General features: G+C 31.7%; 1 protein-coding gene across 1 annotated transcript in view; it reads left to right on the forward strand.

Moving 5' to 3' along the window:
- The window catches only part of Pclo (piccolo presynaptic cytomatrix protein), a 423596-nt gene that overhangs the window by 350090 nt on the left and 53153 nt on the right, over positions 1-20353 (forward strand). Inside the window, exons 21-22 of the mRNA XM_047560916.1 lie at positions 8467-8608; positions 13647-13720. Of these exons, the coding sequence (XP_047416872.1) occupies positions 8467-8608; positions 13647-13720 (216 nt within the window). The remainder of the gene's footprint in view (positions 1-8466; positions 8609-13646; positions 13721-20353) is intronic.

A 20353-nucleotide genomic window follows, 5' to 3' on the forward strand; every position in this document is an offset into this window, starting at 1 on the left:
TTATAATTATTAAGATCAACAAATGACAATTTTTATTTATATAGCAAATTAAAAATATTTTTCATTGGGCATGATTTAGATTGAATTATGATTTTATTTCCACCTTCATTATTTCTTCCTTTTGAAATCTGACTGGTAAGTTGCACCTCAACTTTCTTCTAGTTGCTTCAAACCTAATATGGGTGATGGGAGTTTTATAAAGGCAGAAAAAAAATTATTTTTGATCTCCTCTTGAAAGGAAAACTTAGTGGAAAACAATTATTTATATACTATTAGTTCCTTTTCTCTTCCATCATATTATCTGCATTGCTTGTCTCCATTAATTTGCAATTAATATTACGAACTTTGTTGGCATAAACAATAGAAAAACTGAAGATTTTGATTTTGATTCAAATTTGAGGAAAAATTGAGTGTCTAAACTCTTAGATCTGATCCTTAATTTTGGTTATATAATTTAGTGAGATTTTAAATACTTTAAGAAGGAGGTTCTGAAAATGTTATTTGTCACCTAAAACAAGCATTACCTGAATTCCATATATTCATCATTTATTCACATTCAAGCATACATTTGCTTAATCTTTTGAGCACGTATTTTGTTCCAGAATCCCTTCAAGTTGTCTGACACTGCAGCAAATATAACAGACAATAATCCTCATCCCTTTCAATCTCTCATCCTAGTAATATTTATTAAATATAGTTTAAAGTATCTGGGAAGAAATGTAAAGTATGACAGAATTGAGTTTGTCTATCTCCAACTGAGATGAGAAAGAAAGGAAGTCATTGACCTGTTTAGAAACATCTGGGAAATAGAATCAATGATATTTTTATTTGTTCTGACTCTGATTTTCCCTCATAATTTTTATAATTCACTAAGATAAAACCAAGTACAGGAGGAGGGAAAGTATTTGACAATGAGCAGTTTGGAAATTAACTAAGGAGGCTAGATCTTGTGGTCTGCATATGCAATTCTCAAATAATTATCTAAGTTTCCTCCTTGACCCTTAACCAAATTTGAATTATATGTTTGTTGTGGCATTAGTCATATACCAGTTTGCTATTATTAATTCATTATTTATGTACACTGGAGATGCACTCCACTTCCTTTGGGCAGAATTTTATAAATCAATCTATTAAGATTTCACTTAGATCATACCTTTGTTATCAAAATATTTGTGATATAAGGGTCAGGGTTTTAGGATTATATGACATTTCTTTAAATGACTATTTTTAGAATTGCCTTGCAGTCAATTGGCATGTTTTAAAGTAGCCTATTTTCTTTCCTGTTTTTGTTTTTGTGTTTTTCCTTTGCTTGTCAGCTCTTAGAAATACCTCTCTTACAACCTAATGCAGGATTAGCACAAACAAACTTCAAGACAATATTTCTGCTTCAAACAGAATGAAATGAATGCTGAAATATTGTCTATGAAAAATTAATATAGCTCTAGAATGTTCTTTCAAATCTGATCCTCCTTATTATTAATCTTTTAAAGATAAAAATGTTTATTGCATTAGTTTTTTAGCACAAAATTGCAACTTATCACTTGATACATTTTTGTTCATTCTCTTTATTTGAACATAGCTAAAGCTATAGCCAAAATTTATTAAAGATAAAAGGAAAGGAATTTTAATTTCCATATATGATAATGTCTTAATCAAACTTTCCTCCAACATTCACGATGAAATTTTAGTCCCCAGATAAGTCGTACTTAAGTGACTTTTTCCAAAATCAGTTCCTAACCAAAATAATTTCAAAAAGGGAAGATCTACTTAAAAAACAAATCATAGGATAAATATAAGGATTATAGTATTCAGTACCATCATAGTTTTATTACCACATCATTAAACTAACTTTACTCTCATTTTTATACACTCTTTCAGTTCTCTGAACTGATCATTGATCCTGTTATCTACAGTGCCATAGTGAATGATTAGTATGTATAGGAAACACCTGCAAATTACTGATAGCTTGAGATAAAAGCAGATTGAATTCTTCATTAAAATATTTTGGAAACTTCACTCATAAGGCCAATATGAATGGCAAGAGAAAAATACAAACAGCATTAAGAGCTTTACCAAATTTTTTGGGATAAAACAAATGAGACATCATATTTCCATCTCTGTCTCTTAAAGAAGTTATATGAATATGGAATATCTTAAGGAGCATGGTTTGATTTTTTATAAGGAAAAAAGACTGCAACATTTCTTTTCTGATGATTTGTAATACCTTAGTATGCCAGGTATATGTGTATATGTGATATATGTATTATCCATTTAGTATTTTGTCATTTTAAAGATATTTCAAATGACATCCTTCCTTCAACTGTCCCACTTAAGAATTTACAAATGATTTGTATAGATGTCAAAGCTATCTATTTTCAATAGTTTTACTCAGGAAAACTTGTAATTTGTAGGTATGTGAACATTGCCTCAAATAGCTATATATGAACTATGTCATTTTTCTAGTGTCCTATTTTCTTCAATGATTTCCAAATTAGACAATGAATACACTGAAATAGATTTAGAAAAATATATAAATTTCTTAAGTACTACTTATAAGATGCAACATCTCTTCTTAAATTAATAACTGAACTGTAACAGGAAATTACAAAACATGTGATTAGACAAAGTTCAAATAATAGCTGCGCTCATTATTGACCCACACCTATAATCCCAGCAGCTCAGGAAGCTGAAGCAGGAGGATCATAAATTCAAAGTCAGCCTCAACAACTTAGTGAGGCCTTGAACAACTTAGCAAGACCCTGTCACAAAACAAAAATTTTTTTTTTTTTTTAGAAAAAGGAGATGTGGCTCAGCAGTTAAGCACCCCTAGGTTCAATCCCTGATACCAAAAACAAACAAACAAAAACAAAAAAACAAAAGAAAACGAACAAACAAAAAGCCCTAATAATAAGTCACATTAAAACTTAAAACCAAACATTTTCAGATCTATGCTCAAATGAAACTTAAAAATAAAATAAAACCTTAAAATACCTTCAGCAAAATAACAACAGAAAGTAACATCAGAAACATAGATGAGAGAACCAGACAGAGATAGGAAGGAAGGGCAGGAAGGAAGAATGAAGGAAAGGGAAAGCAGGCAGGCAGGCCAGCAGAGGGGAGAAGTAAAAAGTGTTCCTAAAGTAAATACCAGCAAAGTCAAAGTTACAGCTAGCTAAAGAAAAGAAACTTGCCTGAATACATGATTTCTAAAACAAGTAGGTCATTACTTCAGTTCCATCATTAAACTATTGGAATATACAAAATAATTGATTGATTTCTTATCATTTCAAATGATTCTTAAAATCCTATAGATTGTGTCTATAAAGAAAATATTTAATACTCTGTCAACCAAGTAATTGAGGAAATTACAGGATACCTACATAATGAATTATTCCTGAACTAGTGGTAAACAGCAGTATGGTGGACCACAGTGACAAGGCAGCATCAGAATATCACAGGCAGCCAGGCTACATACATTCCAAGCACTGAATTCTGAGGTAGGCAGAGACCTTACATTTTTCAGTAGAGACCACTGAATGTGATATAAAAGTGGATTAACGCTTTTAAATTTTTTCTCATTAAATGTGTGACATATGAATTATTTAATCATTACAGGGCTTAGGTTTTCTAAAGTCAGAATAATGGTCCTGGAGCTGGTTATTTTCAGAGTTCCTACCAGCTTCTAATTTCCAGATTCCCCAGTCTACAGTTTGATCTGTGGACGCTGAGTGCAGTGCTGCCATCGTGTGGTAGGTACAGTGATAGTTTTGCACATTTTAGTAAAGTAAAGGGGGAAAAAACCAATAGAGCAAACTAATTGAAGACAGATGGGCAAAGAGACACTACCAGATTTAATTAAGGTTAGCCACAGTGGAGTAATAAAACACAATGATGTCTAACCATCTAATAGTCAAAGAAAATGAAGAGGTCAAAGGATAATTTAAAACAGATTGAATTGCCTCACAGAAGATAAAATTTGTTTACTTGAAATACCCCCTCAATAATTGAGTTTCAAAAATGATCAACATTCTAAGATTTATTCTTCTAGGACACAGGGATCCCCTCTACAGTAGTGAGCATAATCCATTAAATATGTACATCAACCGCCCTTTCTTCTAGTTGATACTTGATTGCATAATTAAAATTTCAAAAAGAAAATAGACACACAAAAATGTAGCTCATAAAAATGGCTAAAAATGTGTTTTATTATCTGTAAAAATGTCAGTTCTATAAAATAATCATTTTTCATATATGATATGCAGGTCATAATACATTCATGCATAGTAGGTATATGCTCAAACTCTTGATTAATAAAGTTGAAAATATAAGGCAGAGGTAGGATATTTTTAAATTGTTAACTTTGAAATCATAAAATTATGGAAGATCATACTTAGTTTTAACATTTTAAAATATTGTTTCCTTCAGGAACATAGACAGAGAGATATTGCAATTAAAATCCAGGCTCTTCAACTGCCTATATACCAAGATGGAAGAGGAACATAAATTCTATCACTTGCAATAGCAATGACTTCCACACAGTTACTATACACATTATTTTTCATCACTTAAATTTAAATGTATACGTGTATGTGAATATATATGTTTGTAGATATAATATGCATGGTCTGTTACTAACTTTTTGTAGTACAAAAACCTATGCTTTTCAAGTATTAGGGCAGTATCACTAAATATTTTCTCAAATCAAACCAGTTTTTGAGGATACTGGGATAAAAACAGCAGTTTGTAGTTGATTGATCATATTTTTCTACATGATATGGCATATTAAACTTGTCAGTTCTGATTTTAAAATCCAGAAAGATTTAATTCTACAATGTTTTTTGTCAAAAAATATTGAGGGGAAAAGAGAAAAACAACCTTTCCATATCAAATGCTCTTTTTTACAAGAGATTGATGTGATTTGTTTAAAACCCAGACTTGGATTAAAAAATGAAATTCTAGTTAAAAAATAATTCAGATGTTTTAATTGTTTGGTTTAGATAAAGAAGTATTAATGTCATATTATTTATATGTTTATTATTCAATAATGTTTTCTCATGCTTCCAGAACAAGATTTAAGGAGGTTGCCAAGAGTAAATGCAGACTCTGCTTACAATAATGTAACATTAATGTAACAACTATAACCAAAAATGCAAAGTGATAATTTTCCATAAATGATTACACATATCATATGCTATGGAGTGTCCAGAATTAGGAGAGGTCATGCTGATTGAGAAGACAAAGAAAATATAAGTTTAAGTTAGATACAAGAAAGTGCTTGGATAGAGAAGGACATAAAAAATTTGTAAAGAAAAAGACCAAACCAAGAGAACCAGTGTGAATGATATGAGTAGACTTTAATGTAAAAAACATGAAGAATTGTGGGAGATAAATTTAGGAAGGAGCAGACCAATAAAGAATTATGAGAGGCAAACTAAAGAATTTGGCTGAAATCTTTAGATGTCTTGAAATGACACTAGTCTAGCCTCAATTATAAGTCCAAAGCACTTTTTTATTAAAAAGGGTGCACTAACACAGATTTAGCATAATTTATTAAAATTGAGGGTTTTTTTTTAACTTGAGGTTTGTTTCAAGAGAAATTAGAAAATACATGTGTTGTTTCAAGTATCTGAAAAAGAACTATTATACTTGGATTTTTAGCAACAGTTTAGCATTTTATGCAATGTAGGCAAAACCTGGTAAAAAATAAAGGATCATTCTGCATTTTTATTTAATTTTCAGAAACTCACTAGATGTTGGTTGTCCATATCTATACTATACTTAGTAGGTGAAGAAAAATTCAATAAGGCACAAGATGTTTGCTTACAATAATGTCAAACATCTAGATTTATTTCAATTAGTCACCTGACTTCTCACTTATTTTTGTAGACTTAATGTTAAATGTAATCTTGCTTTGCAGAGGTGTTAGATAGACTTATTCCATTGTACATATCCCTGTGTTTGATTTTCTTTCTTTTTACATTTTTCTAAAATATTATTTGTTTGCATTTAAAATCATGACAGCATTTGCTCAAACTTTCCAAATGAGATTTCTGTTCAAGGAGATAGGCAAGATGAAAAAAAAAAAAACTTTCCCTTAATTTATTTCCAGCCCTGTTTCTTTCTTCATCTTATGCTGTTTTACATTCTGTATATATTTCTCATATTTCCCAGAACAAGAATAGAATTAGAAATTACACCAAATTAAACCAAAGTTGACAAGACTATTTTGAAATGTAAATAATAAGGTATTATTTCCATAATGTGACTATTCTGATGCACTGTGAGGTTGCTCTTACATGAAAGTTGTTTTAATTAGTAAGGATAAGTTGGTTAAAATTAATGTCTATTTAGATTGTCTTTGAAAATAGTATATTGAGCTTGTTCTTTTGCTTGAGGAAATTAATATTTTTCAATTAATCTCATACTATAAAATATTAACCGTCTAGTTGGATGGATTATATAACACCAATCAAAAAGTATGACAGCTTTCCTTTGCAATCAATTGACACCTACTCTGATTATGTGATTTATTATGCAATTTAATTTACACATGTTCATGACTTTATATCCTAATCATATTGCCTTTAGATTTTTAAAATTATTCCTTAAAAATATTTTATTTAACACTAAATACACTGTCTGGGTTTCTTCTACACAAAATTGTACAAAATATTACACAAATGTTGTAACTATTTTTTTTTCTGCAATTCCAGTCCTCTGGTGACTGGTAATACATTGGTGACCAGCTAGTCAGACCTTTATTCTATACAGCTGTCCCCAACTTATAAACACCTGATATAAAATTGACACATTATTAATTTTTTTTTTATTTTCCTATTTTGGGGGACTGGTACTACTGTCACTGAATCAGATGTGTAAATTCCTGGTGTTTTTAGAGAATCTGCTATTGCTGAATTGGAAGAAGGGAAGAAAAAGCTAAGTCTTTTGCAAGAGCTGATGCTAGCTACCTCGATGGTAGATATCCTGTCCTCAAATGGTTTCCCACAAAATACCCATACTTTTTTGTTTCATTTGGTTATTTTAGTTAAAAATCCTCCAGATTAAGAATCGTTGTGACTTTATTGTTTTCCTTATGAAACATGTAGATATCTTGGATCATGAAATAATTATCAACTCTTCCCCCAGTAGCATGAATCCAGTCAACTAGCTAAGAGACTCCTAATGGAACAGGAATGTACTGTGGAGGGTAGAGACTCTTATGTAGTTTTTTGTAGCTTAGAATACACCTAAATTCCTGAGGATCTAGCTCAGTTGGTAGAGTGCTTGCCTTTTAAGCACAAGGCCCTGGGGTTCAATCCCCAGTACCACCAAAAAAAAAAAAAAAAGAAGAAGAAGAAAGAAAGAAAGCAGAATACACCTAAATTTAGAAGCAAATCAAGATAAATTCATTGTCAAGGATTTTGTAAACTTAAAGACACAGCCATTGCAGTAAATCCCTGAAGAAGAGAAGAGGGTATGGCAGTCTTATGAAGTAGGCATTACTGACCCCAGTGTTTTCAAATGAAGAATCTCAGACATAGAGTTAATACACAGTGGGTTGGGATTCAAAACCACATCAGGTTTTGAATTCTCTTTGGCAAAATACTAATATCAACAATTTTTAAAACTTGCTAGAAAAATTTCTGTCCCCCTTCCCAAAATATGAGGAAACACTGGCCTTCTCTTTCTTCTTTTTGCATAGAAATTTCCTCCCAAATCTCCTTTAAATCTATAACTCTGCTAATAATATTAGTACCATACCCCAACTATATAATTTGCAGCATAAATTTACATGTTTCTATGGGAATGTGAATTCACATACCCAAAATCAAAATTATGAAACTTTTAAAACAAATTCTAATCATAAACCATGAAATACCTAAGGAGAAACAATCATCTTTAAATTTTAAAATCCTCCTGAAGATTGTTGGTACCACACACAAACAAGCACAGAATTTTCAAACTCTTTTTTAAGTTGTCTATTCCGTTTTTATTCTATTTTGCATCTTTATGTCTAAGGAGAAAAAAAGATTATTAGTCATTAATATAGTAAGTAATTAAAACGGTTTCTTGTATTCTGCTATTTGTAACTACAAAATTTCCTACATTACTTTCTCCATGAAATAGCCCAAAGTTTTGTTTGCCATATCACTATTGTACTGTACAAACCACAAAAACAATGCTTGCAGAATAATTACATACTATTTAACACTGTTTAAAAATTAAATTGTTTTTCCCTAAAAGTAATTTTGTTAATGTCCAATAAAAAAAGCAAAGTAATTTAGTGTTGCCCCTGCTCATTACTGGCTAAGGAAGTAAAGGTGAAATTTAGGCTGGAAAATGTAGGGTTCTTGCTACAGCTTTTTCTTTATACACATAATTTAAGAAAACATATGATTATACATTTGAAGATCAAGGTGAGCTTCACTTATTGTCTGTGGTGTTGACTCTTCCCACATCATGCAGCAAAGCCTACCAATCACCGGCCTGCAGAAAGCTCCGTGTCCACCGGCTCTTCGGGCAGCAGCTTTGGCAGTGGGTATAGCGTGGACAGTGAAGGAAGCAGCAGCACTGCAGGGGAGACTAATCTATTTCCTATTCCAAGGATGTAAGTGGTTCTTTATTTTACTACAAAGTTAACAGCATCATGACTAAGGCATTCTTAACATTTAACAGGGAATAAGTAGATAATTAACCAATTCGGAATCATTGTCCCTGAAACATTTGTTTATGCCTACATAAAAATAGATTACTCTTGAGAGGCTGGATTAATTCAGTTAATTCTAAGGATGAATGCTAGTCACTAGCAGCATTACTTAATCGGTATAGTCTTTAATATAAAAACTGCTAAAATAATAATTGAGCCACACCCGACTAAAATTCACCAACAGTACATTTGTGTTTTAATCACATAATTACCAAACACAAATATTATTGCTATTTGAGATGAACATAGATTAATTTAATTTGACTCAGAACAGATTTAAACATATTCGAAGAACACATATCATCTCTGAAATAGTTGATCCATTGAATTAATCATATAAACTTTGCAACTATAAATCTCTATAATTAAAATTGAAAGTTTTAAGGTGTTTTCATATTTTCTAGAATAAATATATCAGCTTGTATATAGGTCCCTAATAGTTACTCCTGGAATAAAGCTCATTCATAGTACATTAAGCTTCAAGAAAATCATCTTGCAAATCACATGCAAAACTCAAGCAGATTGTATTTAGAATGTGTTAGAATAGATTTAGTCATATTGGTGGCAAAATTTAGCAGCATTCAAGATAAATATGTAGATTATGTCTGTTCCAATATCAAAATCTAAACTTCCAGATCTCTCCTTCCATCCATTAACTCGTCTTGTGGGTTTTCAAAATACCACAGGGGCCAACAGATATCAGGAGCTATGCCACTGGGTTAATAAAACCTTCTGCCTAGTTTTGTAAGGTCTATTAGCTAAAATGGCTCTTAAATTTTAAAATGATTTTTAAAAACAAATAAAAGAAGAAATTTTGGGGGACATTTGAAAATCATTTGAGATTTCAGTGAACATAGACTAAATTGTACTGGACACAGCCATGACCATGAACTTCTGTGCTGCCAGATGCTGCCCTTGTGCTAACAGGGGAGAATTGAATAGTTGCAACAGAGACCACCCAAAATGTTTACTGGCTGGCCCTTTACAGAGCTTGCCAACCCTAATCAGGGCTGTTATTAGTCTTTTCATTTTCCCCATTCTATCATTCTAATAGTTAGATAATAGTTCAGTTTACAAAACTAAAATAATAGGGAAAATAGATTATCACAGTGAATAACATGTTTATTTTGTAGTGTTCAAGTTACATTTTTTCCAACTTGAATTAAACAAAGTTTTATTGTATCATCTGTCCACCTAAGGGGTTTTATGTTTATTTTTGAGACTAAGCCTATGGATTTAATAGAATTATTTGTACTTAATCAGTTCTATTTTATTGGAAGTTATTCCTAAAAGGAATTTGATCTCATTAGACCTTGGCTTCTGATAATCCAGTTTGAATGAAAAAAAAAAATTCAGCTAATTCATTACATTTCTCTCTAAAGTGTGACTATCATATAAAGATTTTGTACAATAATTTTATATCTTTCCAATTTACTTGTGCCCTTCAAAATATATAATTTAACCCTGATGATAAAGTTATGACTTCCAGAGAGTGAATGATGTTATTCCATCAATATCTGAATGTCTGAAATGAGATTACATATTTTTTACATACATACCATATGCCAGTTTGACATTTTTCCCCCATTTTCTTTTTCTCTTGTAAATCAAAGAGAGGCTTTGATTTAGAAGAATTTTACCATATTATCACAAAGAAAAATTTACTTTTTAAAAACATTATATGGTATGTATGAGAAATAGTATTTGCTAATTCTTTTATGTACCCCGTTATGACTAACACAATTATTCTACTTGGGCTATTTCAATAAATGTTCAATAAATATTTGATGGTTGAAATATATAAATTATAAAACATACGGTCAAAATGTGCTGAGTTGAAGATTGTTCATTGAGAATTCAGAAAAATCGTGTTCTTCACACAACCCACAGTTTCATTTTCTGTTCTTCACTTAGCTTCACTATGCTTCAAGTTTTCTGTTTAAGTCTTCAAAATGGAGTAACTATGCACTTTAGCTAAGTATCTCACATTAAAATCTATTTTCATTAGAGACAAAAACTGTTGCCAGATATCATTAAAAATGTGAAATCTAGGACTAAAATCTAAAATTATCAAAACTTTATTTTAGTTACAACTACTAAAATTTATAATAAGTTTTTTTAGAGCTTGTCAAAGCATATGAATAGTAATTTTTCAATACTGTGCTCTGCTAGATTGGTAATACTAAAAAGAAACTCACTTTTAACTGAATTTGACTCAGTAATGAGATGATTTGGCTCTTTCTACTTGTATAGTGTACCGCTAAAGAGAACATTACTGCTAGGTTATTAAGTTTTTCTTCCTAATGGTAATAGAGAGAGCAGAGTTCACTTTTTTTTAACTTAACTACCTGAATTTCAATGAAGCAATTACATGAATTGCAGTTTTATGCATTGCTCAAACAACACTATATGTTGAGATGCAAACCATATGTATATACAAGCACACATAAGTGTTAGAAATTATTTAATTTGCATGCAGTTGGTCTTCATATAATCTCTTAACACAAATTTGTGTTTAAATCTTTAACCTTGAATTAACACAATGAAACAATGTAATGATTACCAAAATAAAATAATTTCTAAATTTACATTTGTTCCTCTTTTATCATGTTCAAAAATATATCAGCATCTTTTCTGAAGTAGAAAGATAAGAGGATCTTTAGAGCATTTTTCAAGTAAGATATAATTGGGTTCTTTAAAAAACGTGTATAGTTAACATTTTTCAAAAGTTTCAGCAAACCTAACACTTTTTGTGAAAATCAGAATTGTTAATAAACCCTGATATGTTAAAATTACTGAAAGTAAAATAACACGGCATTTTTTTTGTTCAACCATCTTTTGGGGGGGGATTTAAGATATTTCATTTCATTTTTTAATGTCTTATCAAAGTACACATACAGGCAATCTCAAAACCTTTTTATATGCCAAGGAGCCTTTCCTTCGACTGAAGCAATAAGAAGTGGCCTACAGTTTTTTAGCTGTTAAGTTACCAGCTAACAAAACTCAGTTTTAAATATCATGAACTCATTATCTGACAGGATTTCCCAAACTTTGAGGCTGAAACTAAAAACAAGTGACAGATTTTGGCTGAAATCTAAGGCTACTATGTGTATATCTCACTACTAATACGGTGTACTTATTGAACACTTAACAATTTCTCAGGCACTGTGTTAAACCCTTCATATATATTTGCCATGTACTACCTCTATCAAAAGGATGCTAATATGGCTATTATCATATTATAAAAGAAAAAAATTCTTGACCAAGTACTTTGCCTTAGATTCTACATAGCACGAAAGAGCAAAGCCAGAAGCTGACTTTAAAAGGCAGTTTGTGCAACACAGCAGAAAACAGAGGAAGAATTGGAAAAAAAATTATATTTATACATATATATATAATGTGTATAATCTGAATAAAATTATATATACATATATAAACAATTTTAGGTAAATAGGCAGTTTTTATTTTTAATCGATACATAAAAAATGCACATTTTTGTATGGTATTGTGATTCAAATATATATGGTCTGTAATTTTGAAATCCAGGTTAGGCAGATCTACCTCCTCATTTTTCATTTCTTTGTGGTAAAAAGATTCAAAATCCTTTTTTTCTAGCCTTTTTGAAACACTCAGTACATCATCATTATCTATAGTCACCCTACTGTGCAACAGCACACTGGAACTCAGTACTCATTAATGTAACTTTCCTATCCTCTTCCTTACCTCTACTCTCCTGGACCTTTGTTAACCACCATTCTACTATCAATTTCTATGAGGTCAACATTTTTTAGATTCCACAAGTGAGGTGATCATGCAGAAATTGTCTCTGTGCTTGACTCATTTTGCTTAGCATAATGATTTTTAATTTTACCTGTGTTGTTGCAATTGACAGAATTTCATTCTTTTTAAGACTGAATAGTATTTCATTGTGTATATATATCACATTTTCTTTATCTGTTCATCAGTTGATAGCCACTGAGCTTGACACTGCCAATTCTTGGCTATTGTAAGTAGTTGTGCAGTAAATATGGGCGTGCCTATGTTTTCAATGTACTAATTTCATTTCCTTTGGATATATACCTAGTAGTAGGATTACTGAATCGTATAGTACTTCTACTTTTGGTTTTTGAGGAACCTCCATACTGCTTTCCCTAATGAATAATAGTAATGGCTACACCCAGCAACAGTGAAAGGGTATGCTCTTCAAAATATCCTTGCCAAGACTTGTCAAGTCACTCTTACTGGAGTGAGGTGATATCCCATTGGGGCTTTGATTTGCACTTCTCTGATAATTAGTGATGTTGAACATTTTGCCCTATACCTCTTAGCCATTTATACATCTTTCTTTAAGAAATATTTATTTAGGTTATAATGTTATTTCCATAAGTTATTTCATTCAGTATTTCTCTTCTCACAACATAATCTGTAACAAATCATTATAAGAAAGTATAAGGTTATAAAATCTTCTTGAGTTAACAAGGAAAACAATGATAATGTTTGAAGAGATGGATATGTTTGACCTGGTTTAGATGTTGTACATGTATACATTCATTAAGTATCACATTGTTTCCCATTAATATGTGCAATTTTATGCTTTTATGTATCATTTAAATGAAGAATTTTTTAAATGGGGAAAATTATAAAGCAAAATTAGAAAATTTAATGATGGTTTGATTTTTTGATAAATGAGTCTACAACTTAAACTCGTTGAATTTCAAGATATCATTTTGACTGAATTGGAATAATAAACAAGTTTCCATTCTGAAATTAACATGATAACCATTTATATTTGCCAATTGTATATCCATATATTTGCCTTTCAAATGATTCATTGCAGGTTTGAATACACAATGTTGTTTTATTTTTTTACACACAACCTCCTCATTTTCATTCAGAGGATTATAGCTAAACATATCATTCTGATTTCTTTTAAAAAAAGAGGGAAGATGGGACAGAATGGACAAGAACCTGTAAAACAGCCAGGAGTAGGAGTAGGACTAGCAGACACTGAAGGTAAGTTAAAATTTACAATGTTAAATTTTGGTTGAATTTACTTAGTGTATTATAAATTCTTTGCTTTTAACACGAATTAAATGTCTAAGTATTAATTGCAAAAACACAAGGTAGTGAATCATCATTACCCATTAAATAATTATGACTTTGTATTCATTTAATGATTTCCTGATTTATTCACTTACATTTAATTTTTTCCCTAAAGTACTGGGAAAAACTTAAATATTTAAAAGAGAAAGAAGAATGTAAAGGGTGACAACAAAGATTCAGAAGACTTTCTCAGGGAAAAAAGTCTTATTTAAATAAAAAAAATTAAGATATCATGCTAATAGAAAATTAATCATAAAATCTCATTGAAGCCATGGAAATTTTAAATAAATGAAGCTGAAATGAAACAAATAATATACAAATCATTTTATAAAGAAATTAATTATTGAACTAACTTCTAAAGTAAAAGTTAAATTTAAAATTCAATTTGAAATTCAAAAAAAATAGTAAATCATATCAAAATGCAAAAAATAAAAATTTTAACTTCAGCAAACACATAATAAGAATATGAGATGTACGATGATTAACTTTTCTTTTACAACATCATGATGAAATCTGGGAGCTTTGTTAGGCTTCACTAATTGCACCAATCTCTCAATAATTTTAACTATTCTAAATATTTTACACTATCCTAAGTACTTGTCATCTATTAAGTCATTTAATTCTTATAATTCCTGCAAGTAAGTAATAGCATATTGGCTTTACATGAAAGGAAACCAAAATACAAATAAAACACAAGGCCAGACCAAGTGAGTTGACCCAGGAAAATACAGCAAAATATCACACTATTAAAATAACTGATTATGGGCATGGTATCACAATGTCACTAGAAAGGAAAGAGGAGACTTAGGTTTAATTCTGGTCTGTTACCAGGAATGTGATGTGATTTCTCTGTCTTCAGAAACCTTATCTGACAAATTCTGGGTCTATATGATATTTGTTTCCCATGGACTCAAGAGGATACCACATTTTTCTGGTTCTACTCAGTCTTTCTTGGACTCATGCAAAGTCTGTGCTTCCTCTACCTCCTGCCATGTTCACCAGAGTTCCATCCTCAATCCACCCATCCTTTCACCTAACCTCTCACATGAACTATTCACCCTCTTATGTGTAGTTTAGTCCCAATTCTAGTGCTCATATTTTCTGGAATTCAGACTGTCAGGCATTTGTTTCCAACCAGGAAAGTATTTAAAATAGAAGAAATGTATGACTGCAGCTGATTATATACTAACAGGAAGAACCTGAGAAAAGGAAGAGGGTGGGGATAGTGAGGCAGCAGAAGGAGGCTACTCTCCCTGTAGGATCAAGGATAATGAGAGTTAAAACCAGGACAAGCTTGGTACTAGGAACAAGAGACAAGGAAGAGTCATAGCAAACACCAGAATTATATCCTGAGATGAATAAGTTTGAGAAGAAATATGCTGGTTTCCACCTTCCTCCTCTACAATCTCTGCCAGTGCCTGATCAAACCCAACTGGAAACCAGGCAACAGACAGCTACTCTAAGAGGGGTGCAAGGGAAAGACCAAAGAATACATCTGAGAGCATAAATGCATAGGACAAGCACGTATTTTACCTGAGAATGCCAGAGATGCATCAAGCTATATATTTCCTGGACTGGGTTCACCCTTTCCCCTATTTTGTTTCCTTTTATGTCTATGCTCTTCCACAGCTTACAAAATTTGCACTTATTTTTACCATAATTTGCATAATTTATTACTGCTTTTTAATTTAAATTGCCTATATTTATGCTTCTCTCCTCCATAAAACTGAACAACTTTCAAAGCAGAAATATGTTTATTCATCCTGATATCGCAGCACTTGGCAGAAAGTCTTATCCATAGAGTTGCTTAAAAATGCCTGTGGAGGGTTGGGGAGATAGTTTAGTTGGTAGAGTGCTTAGCCATCATGGGTGGGACCCTGGGTTTCATCACCGGGACCACACACACAAAAAATTATTGAGTGAATGAATAACCAGGATGAATGATTATACATAAAATACATGACTTTTGATTTCACATGACTCTAGAATTCAGGTATAAAAAGAAGAAATTCATGGGTAGCTTTAATACCCCTCCCCACACTCACTTCCCCCAAGGTCCGAAGGATTGAAACCAGAACCCACCATACACTAAACAAACCCTCTATGAGCTACATCCCAGCCCTTATGTGGTTTACCCCTCTTTTAACCTTAACATTTATAAATACAATTATTTTAGTACAAACGTTAGCAGCTGTCAATTAATAGATACTGTTAATCCTAGTATTGCTTTCTTTTTGCATATCAGTCCCCCACAAAACATGTTTGTTTTCCAAGAAGGAGCCAATCAGAGGCTACTTTGTTTTTATTTAAACTTATGAGTCAATATATTTATATTTAGTGAACTGACCTTGACCAACAATTGATCTCAGATTAGTTATTGAGCAGAGGGGTGGGGGTTGAAGATGGGAGCAACATGGAATATGTAATATAATGTGAGTCATTTACAGTCATGAGCCCTTTTGGTAGCAATATTCTGGACAACTTGTTTTTGACTTAGTTATACCCGATATTAGACAATAATTAAATTTCTAATTTAAATGTCTATGTGAAACTGGGCTATAAGAGATATATAAAAGATAGTTAATAGTATGCAATAAATATTAAACCTTTAGAAACAACCTTAAACTAGGAAGAATATATTGACAGAGTAAGGAGAAAGTTATTTAACATATTTGTTCTGAGTTGATAGGAGAAGACATCAAATTAAAGTGCAAGATTTTGATCTGTGTCCATGTAGAAATATGGAATCAACTTTGTGTTGTACTTCAGGTATATATATATCTTTTATTTTGTTTGTTTTCATGTCCCAGAGAATTACCTTCACTTCCTTTTGTTGTCAGTCAACATAAATAAATAATTTAATAGGAAAACAAAGAAGCAAAAAGGAATCAATGTAATTTGGTTTTAGACCAAATATTGAATTACCTAATTGCATTTTTACTCCTTTTAATTCTTGACCTGGAGACCAGAAAAAATAGTGTCTCTTTATAAATAAGACAGTTTTCTGAAAATTAAAGATGCTTGCAATGTTCCACTTCATCTTGAGTATTTCATATTATTCATCTAAGCACTTTGTTTTGTGAACACTTTGGTCCTCTAAGAGAAATTGATCTACAAAGACTCGTTCTAGGACAACGTTCGTTAATGTGTAACATGGAATGTACCATATGCTTATATCAAAATATGTTATGGATTTTAGGTAATCACCTTTAAACAGTTTCTTCTCATAAGATTTTTTATTTCTGTTTGGGAACTACAATGTACAGAATGCAAAAGTAATGTTCATGGGGTTGAAATTTTCTGGTGCAAATGATATTGAGTTTTTTTGATATTGGATAGCTATGCCCTTGTTCACTTATTAAATAAGTCTATTTGTGCTGTCTTCTGATATTAAAAAAAGCCCTAATATCTCACTTAGTTATTTTCTCTAATAATGTTTTGTCTTCCTCATAGCAGGGATTCATAAATTTTAATCTCATCATGAGATTAATTGAGTGGGTCAGAATGTGAGATCTATTAAGTTTCGAATTAGTTGTAGTAGAAAATGATAATAGTTTTGGGGATCATCTCTGCTAATGATTGCTTGAATTTCCATGACTTAAATAAGTGAATAATATAAAGTGCAAATAATTATGGTGTTTTGCACATGGTTAACACCCTTTAAGTTGTAATAGATGATGTGAGATGGGGACTTTGGATCCCATCCAAAGAAGTAATAATATTCAGGATTGATAAAATACCATGCACTTATTGAAAATGATACACAAAACTACTTCTCTTAAAGATTTAGATCAAACCAATTAGCCTTTCCAATTGTAAAGATGAGTTTTTCCCCAATTTACATTAAGATTTCTAATTATACCCTTAAGATATGCCATCTAGCCCTTCTCTGCATTTTTTGTTAGTTAGATGTATTTAATAGGGTTATTCTTTGCCAGCAGGCATCCATGTAGTAACTACTTTGATAAAATTATTCTCCTAAACTAGGTGTTTGAAACTTTTACAAGCATTATAATCCCAACTTTCAATGAGATTTAATTTTCTTGACTTGAATTTAGTTTCAGTGAGAATGGAAATTCAGTTTGTATTCTCGATGGGCCAAAACAAATAAACCTCTACTATCACAGAAATATACAAAGCTGTATTCTCAAATGTCAGATAATTGCGTAAGCACACACCACCATTAATATCTACCTAAGAGGAGATTAGGACAGAAATTTGGTTCAATATCTCACTGAAACAAATTTTTAAAGCATAACAATTTATGTAGATGTTACAGGAATCTGTAATGACAACAATATCATTTTACCAAGTATTTCAATACCTATTTTATATAGATGTATATTTTATGTATAGTTCTAACTGAACCTGTTTTAGGTAAATGAACACACTTTGCAAAGTCCATGACACAAGTGTGGGTCAGAAATGACTACCTGCATTAAACAGAAATCTAAGATTCACAAGACTTAAATATCTTGAACAAGGCTTCTGTCTTATTCAAGATAAATGCAAAAAGACTTCTGAAAAATTATTTTCTCAAAGTATTTTCTCTGTTAAATAAGAACTGGATTAAATAATTGTATGTCTTAAGGAGTTTGCAAATTACAATATCCAAATGCTTTATGTAAATATTCATTTAATCTTCTTTTTTCTCTTGTTCTGTTGGGTTGTTTAAAAAGTAGTCTTCGAAGAGAAAAATTTAAAACCACTATAGAAGACCTTAAATCAGAACATAATAAAAGCTGTTATTGGAGCACCTAATAATTTGCTCCACAAATATGCCTAACTGCCTTGTTTCTCCCAATACATATGCTACTTTCTTATATTTCCAATTAGGGCTAAATATTAACATGTATATTGTGCATAAGACACTGTGTGAAAAATCTGGATACTGTGGAGAACAAGTGAATCTGGAAGCTGATCTGAGGGAGCATATGGTCTATGTAGATGGGGCCACCTCACAATTAGCCAGTAAGCACATTTGCTCACCCAGGTGTGTACAGCCTGTGGCTATTTGGAGTGATTGGTAACTATATCACATCTATTGCTAAATACTTTAGCAATTGTCCTGAGGAAGGGCTTTAATAACCATGATAGAAAGAATTATGACAAAAATTCATAGCCAAAAGAACAAATTATGTGCCAGGAGATCTCAGCTTTGGAAAACATTGCTACATCTGTTGAGAGTCAAGGGGTGTATGAAAAATGGTGGAATGAGACAGACATCGTTACCCTATGTACATGTATGATTACACGAATGGTATGAATCTGTATTGTGTACAACCATAGAAACGAAATGATGTACCCCATTTGTGTGCAATGAATCCAAATGAAGTCTGTAAAAAATTAAAAGCTAAATAAAAAAAAAAGAGTTGGGGGTGGGGGAGGAAATTTGTGAAAGAGGTTACAAGTGGTGACTGCTTTGACAGACGAATGAGGTCTACTCTAACATGTGTTAAGGGGAGAGGGAAATTCCAGGCTGAAGGAATAATATGATGATAGAAAAAATGGAATCAGGGTGTCAAGGAGGAATGTAATTAAGTGAAATTAGAGCAAAGGGAGCAAAGAGAGAGCAGAGCAACTGGAAATTTCTACAACATTAAATTAGACATGGGAGTTCGATGCTTTGTGAGCACCAAGATTGATTAATGTAAGAATAATTAAACCTTAATGAGGAATTTTAAAGTATCAACATTTACAATGTTGAGCATTTCTATCCCCAAACAGGGTACTCCTCTTTCTTTAAGACTTTTAGAGAGTTTTGTATTTGAAGTATATGCATGGGAGATTCAAGCAGAGAAAAAGTGCATAATACATAGAGAGACTATGGAGCTAGAGTTCAGGATATAAGTCTCAATTTGAATCTAGATTTCAGTTATGATATAGTAACATTTGTGGAACATCTAACATAAACTAGAATTGGGAAGGAGCATTATCTCTTGTAAGCCCCATCCACTGGAAAAAGACAAATCACAGTAATAACATGTAATAAGCTTTATTTTCTTGCAACTAGCACACAGGGAAATGTGGGGCAGAAGATTTTAAGGCCTTCGGCACAAAGTCAAGACAAACCTAGTTGTGTCTGATGCTGAAGCCTGTGCTCTTAATCAGCATACAACACTGCCTCACCAGGCTTTATGCATGGCATTTGAAGTTATTGAGGTTACTGAAAAGAGTGGAAAGTACAAAGGGTGGCTGTTCAGTCCATTAGAATCAGTAAGATAACATGTGAACAAAGGTTGAATCTAGTGCTTTAAAATGATTTTTTTAAATCCCCAACTTTCACTCATGAACTTAAATGCTAAAATTTTAAGGTCAAATGTACAAATTATTTTGTTTATTATTTATTTATTTGCTTATGTTGTACCTATGTCCAATTTAGGTACGTAATTACTTCTGTTTTCTTTCAACTCTTTTATGATGTAAAAGGCAATATTTAATTCTTTAAACCAATGTCACACCTGTAATTCCAACTACTTAGGAGGAGAAAACAGAAGGTCACAACTTCAAGGCCAGCCCAGGCAACTTAGGAAGACCCCATCT

The sequence above is a fragment of the Sciurus carolinensis genome, chromosome 8 (genome assembly GCF_902686445.1).
Source record: "Sciurus carolinensis chromosome 8, mSciCar1.2, whole genome shotgun sequence".
Classification (NCBI taxonomy): Eukaryota; Metazoa; Chordata; class Mammalia; order Rodentia; family Sciuridae; genus Sciurus; species Sciurus carolinensis.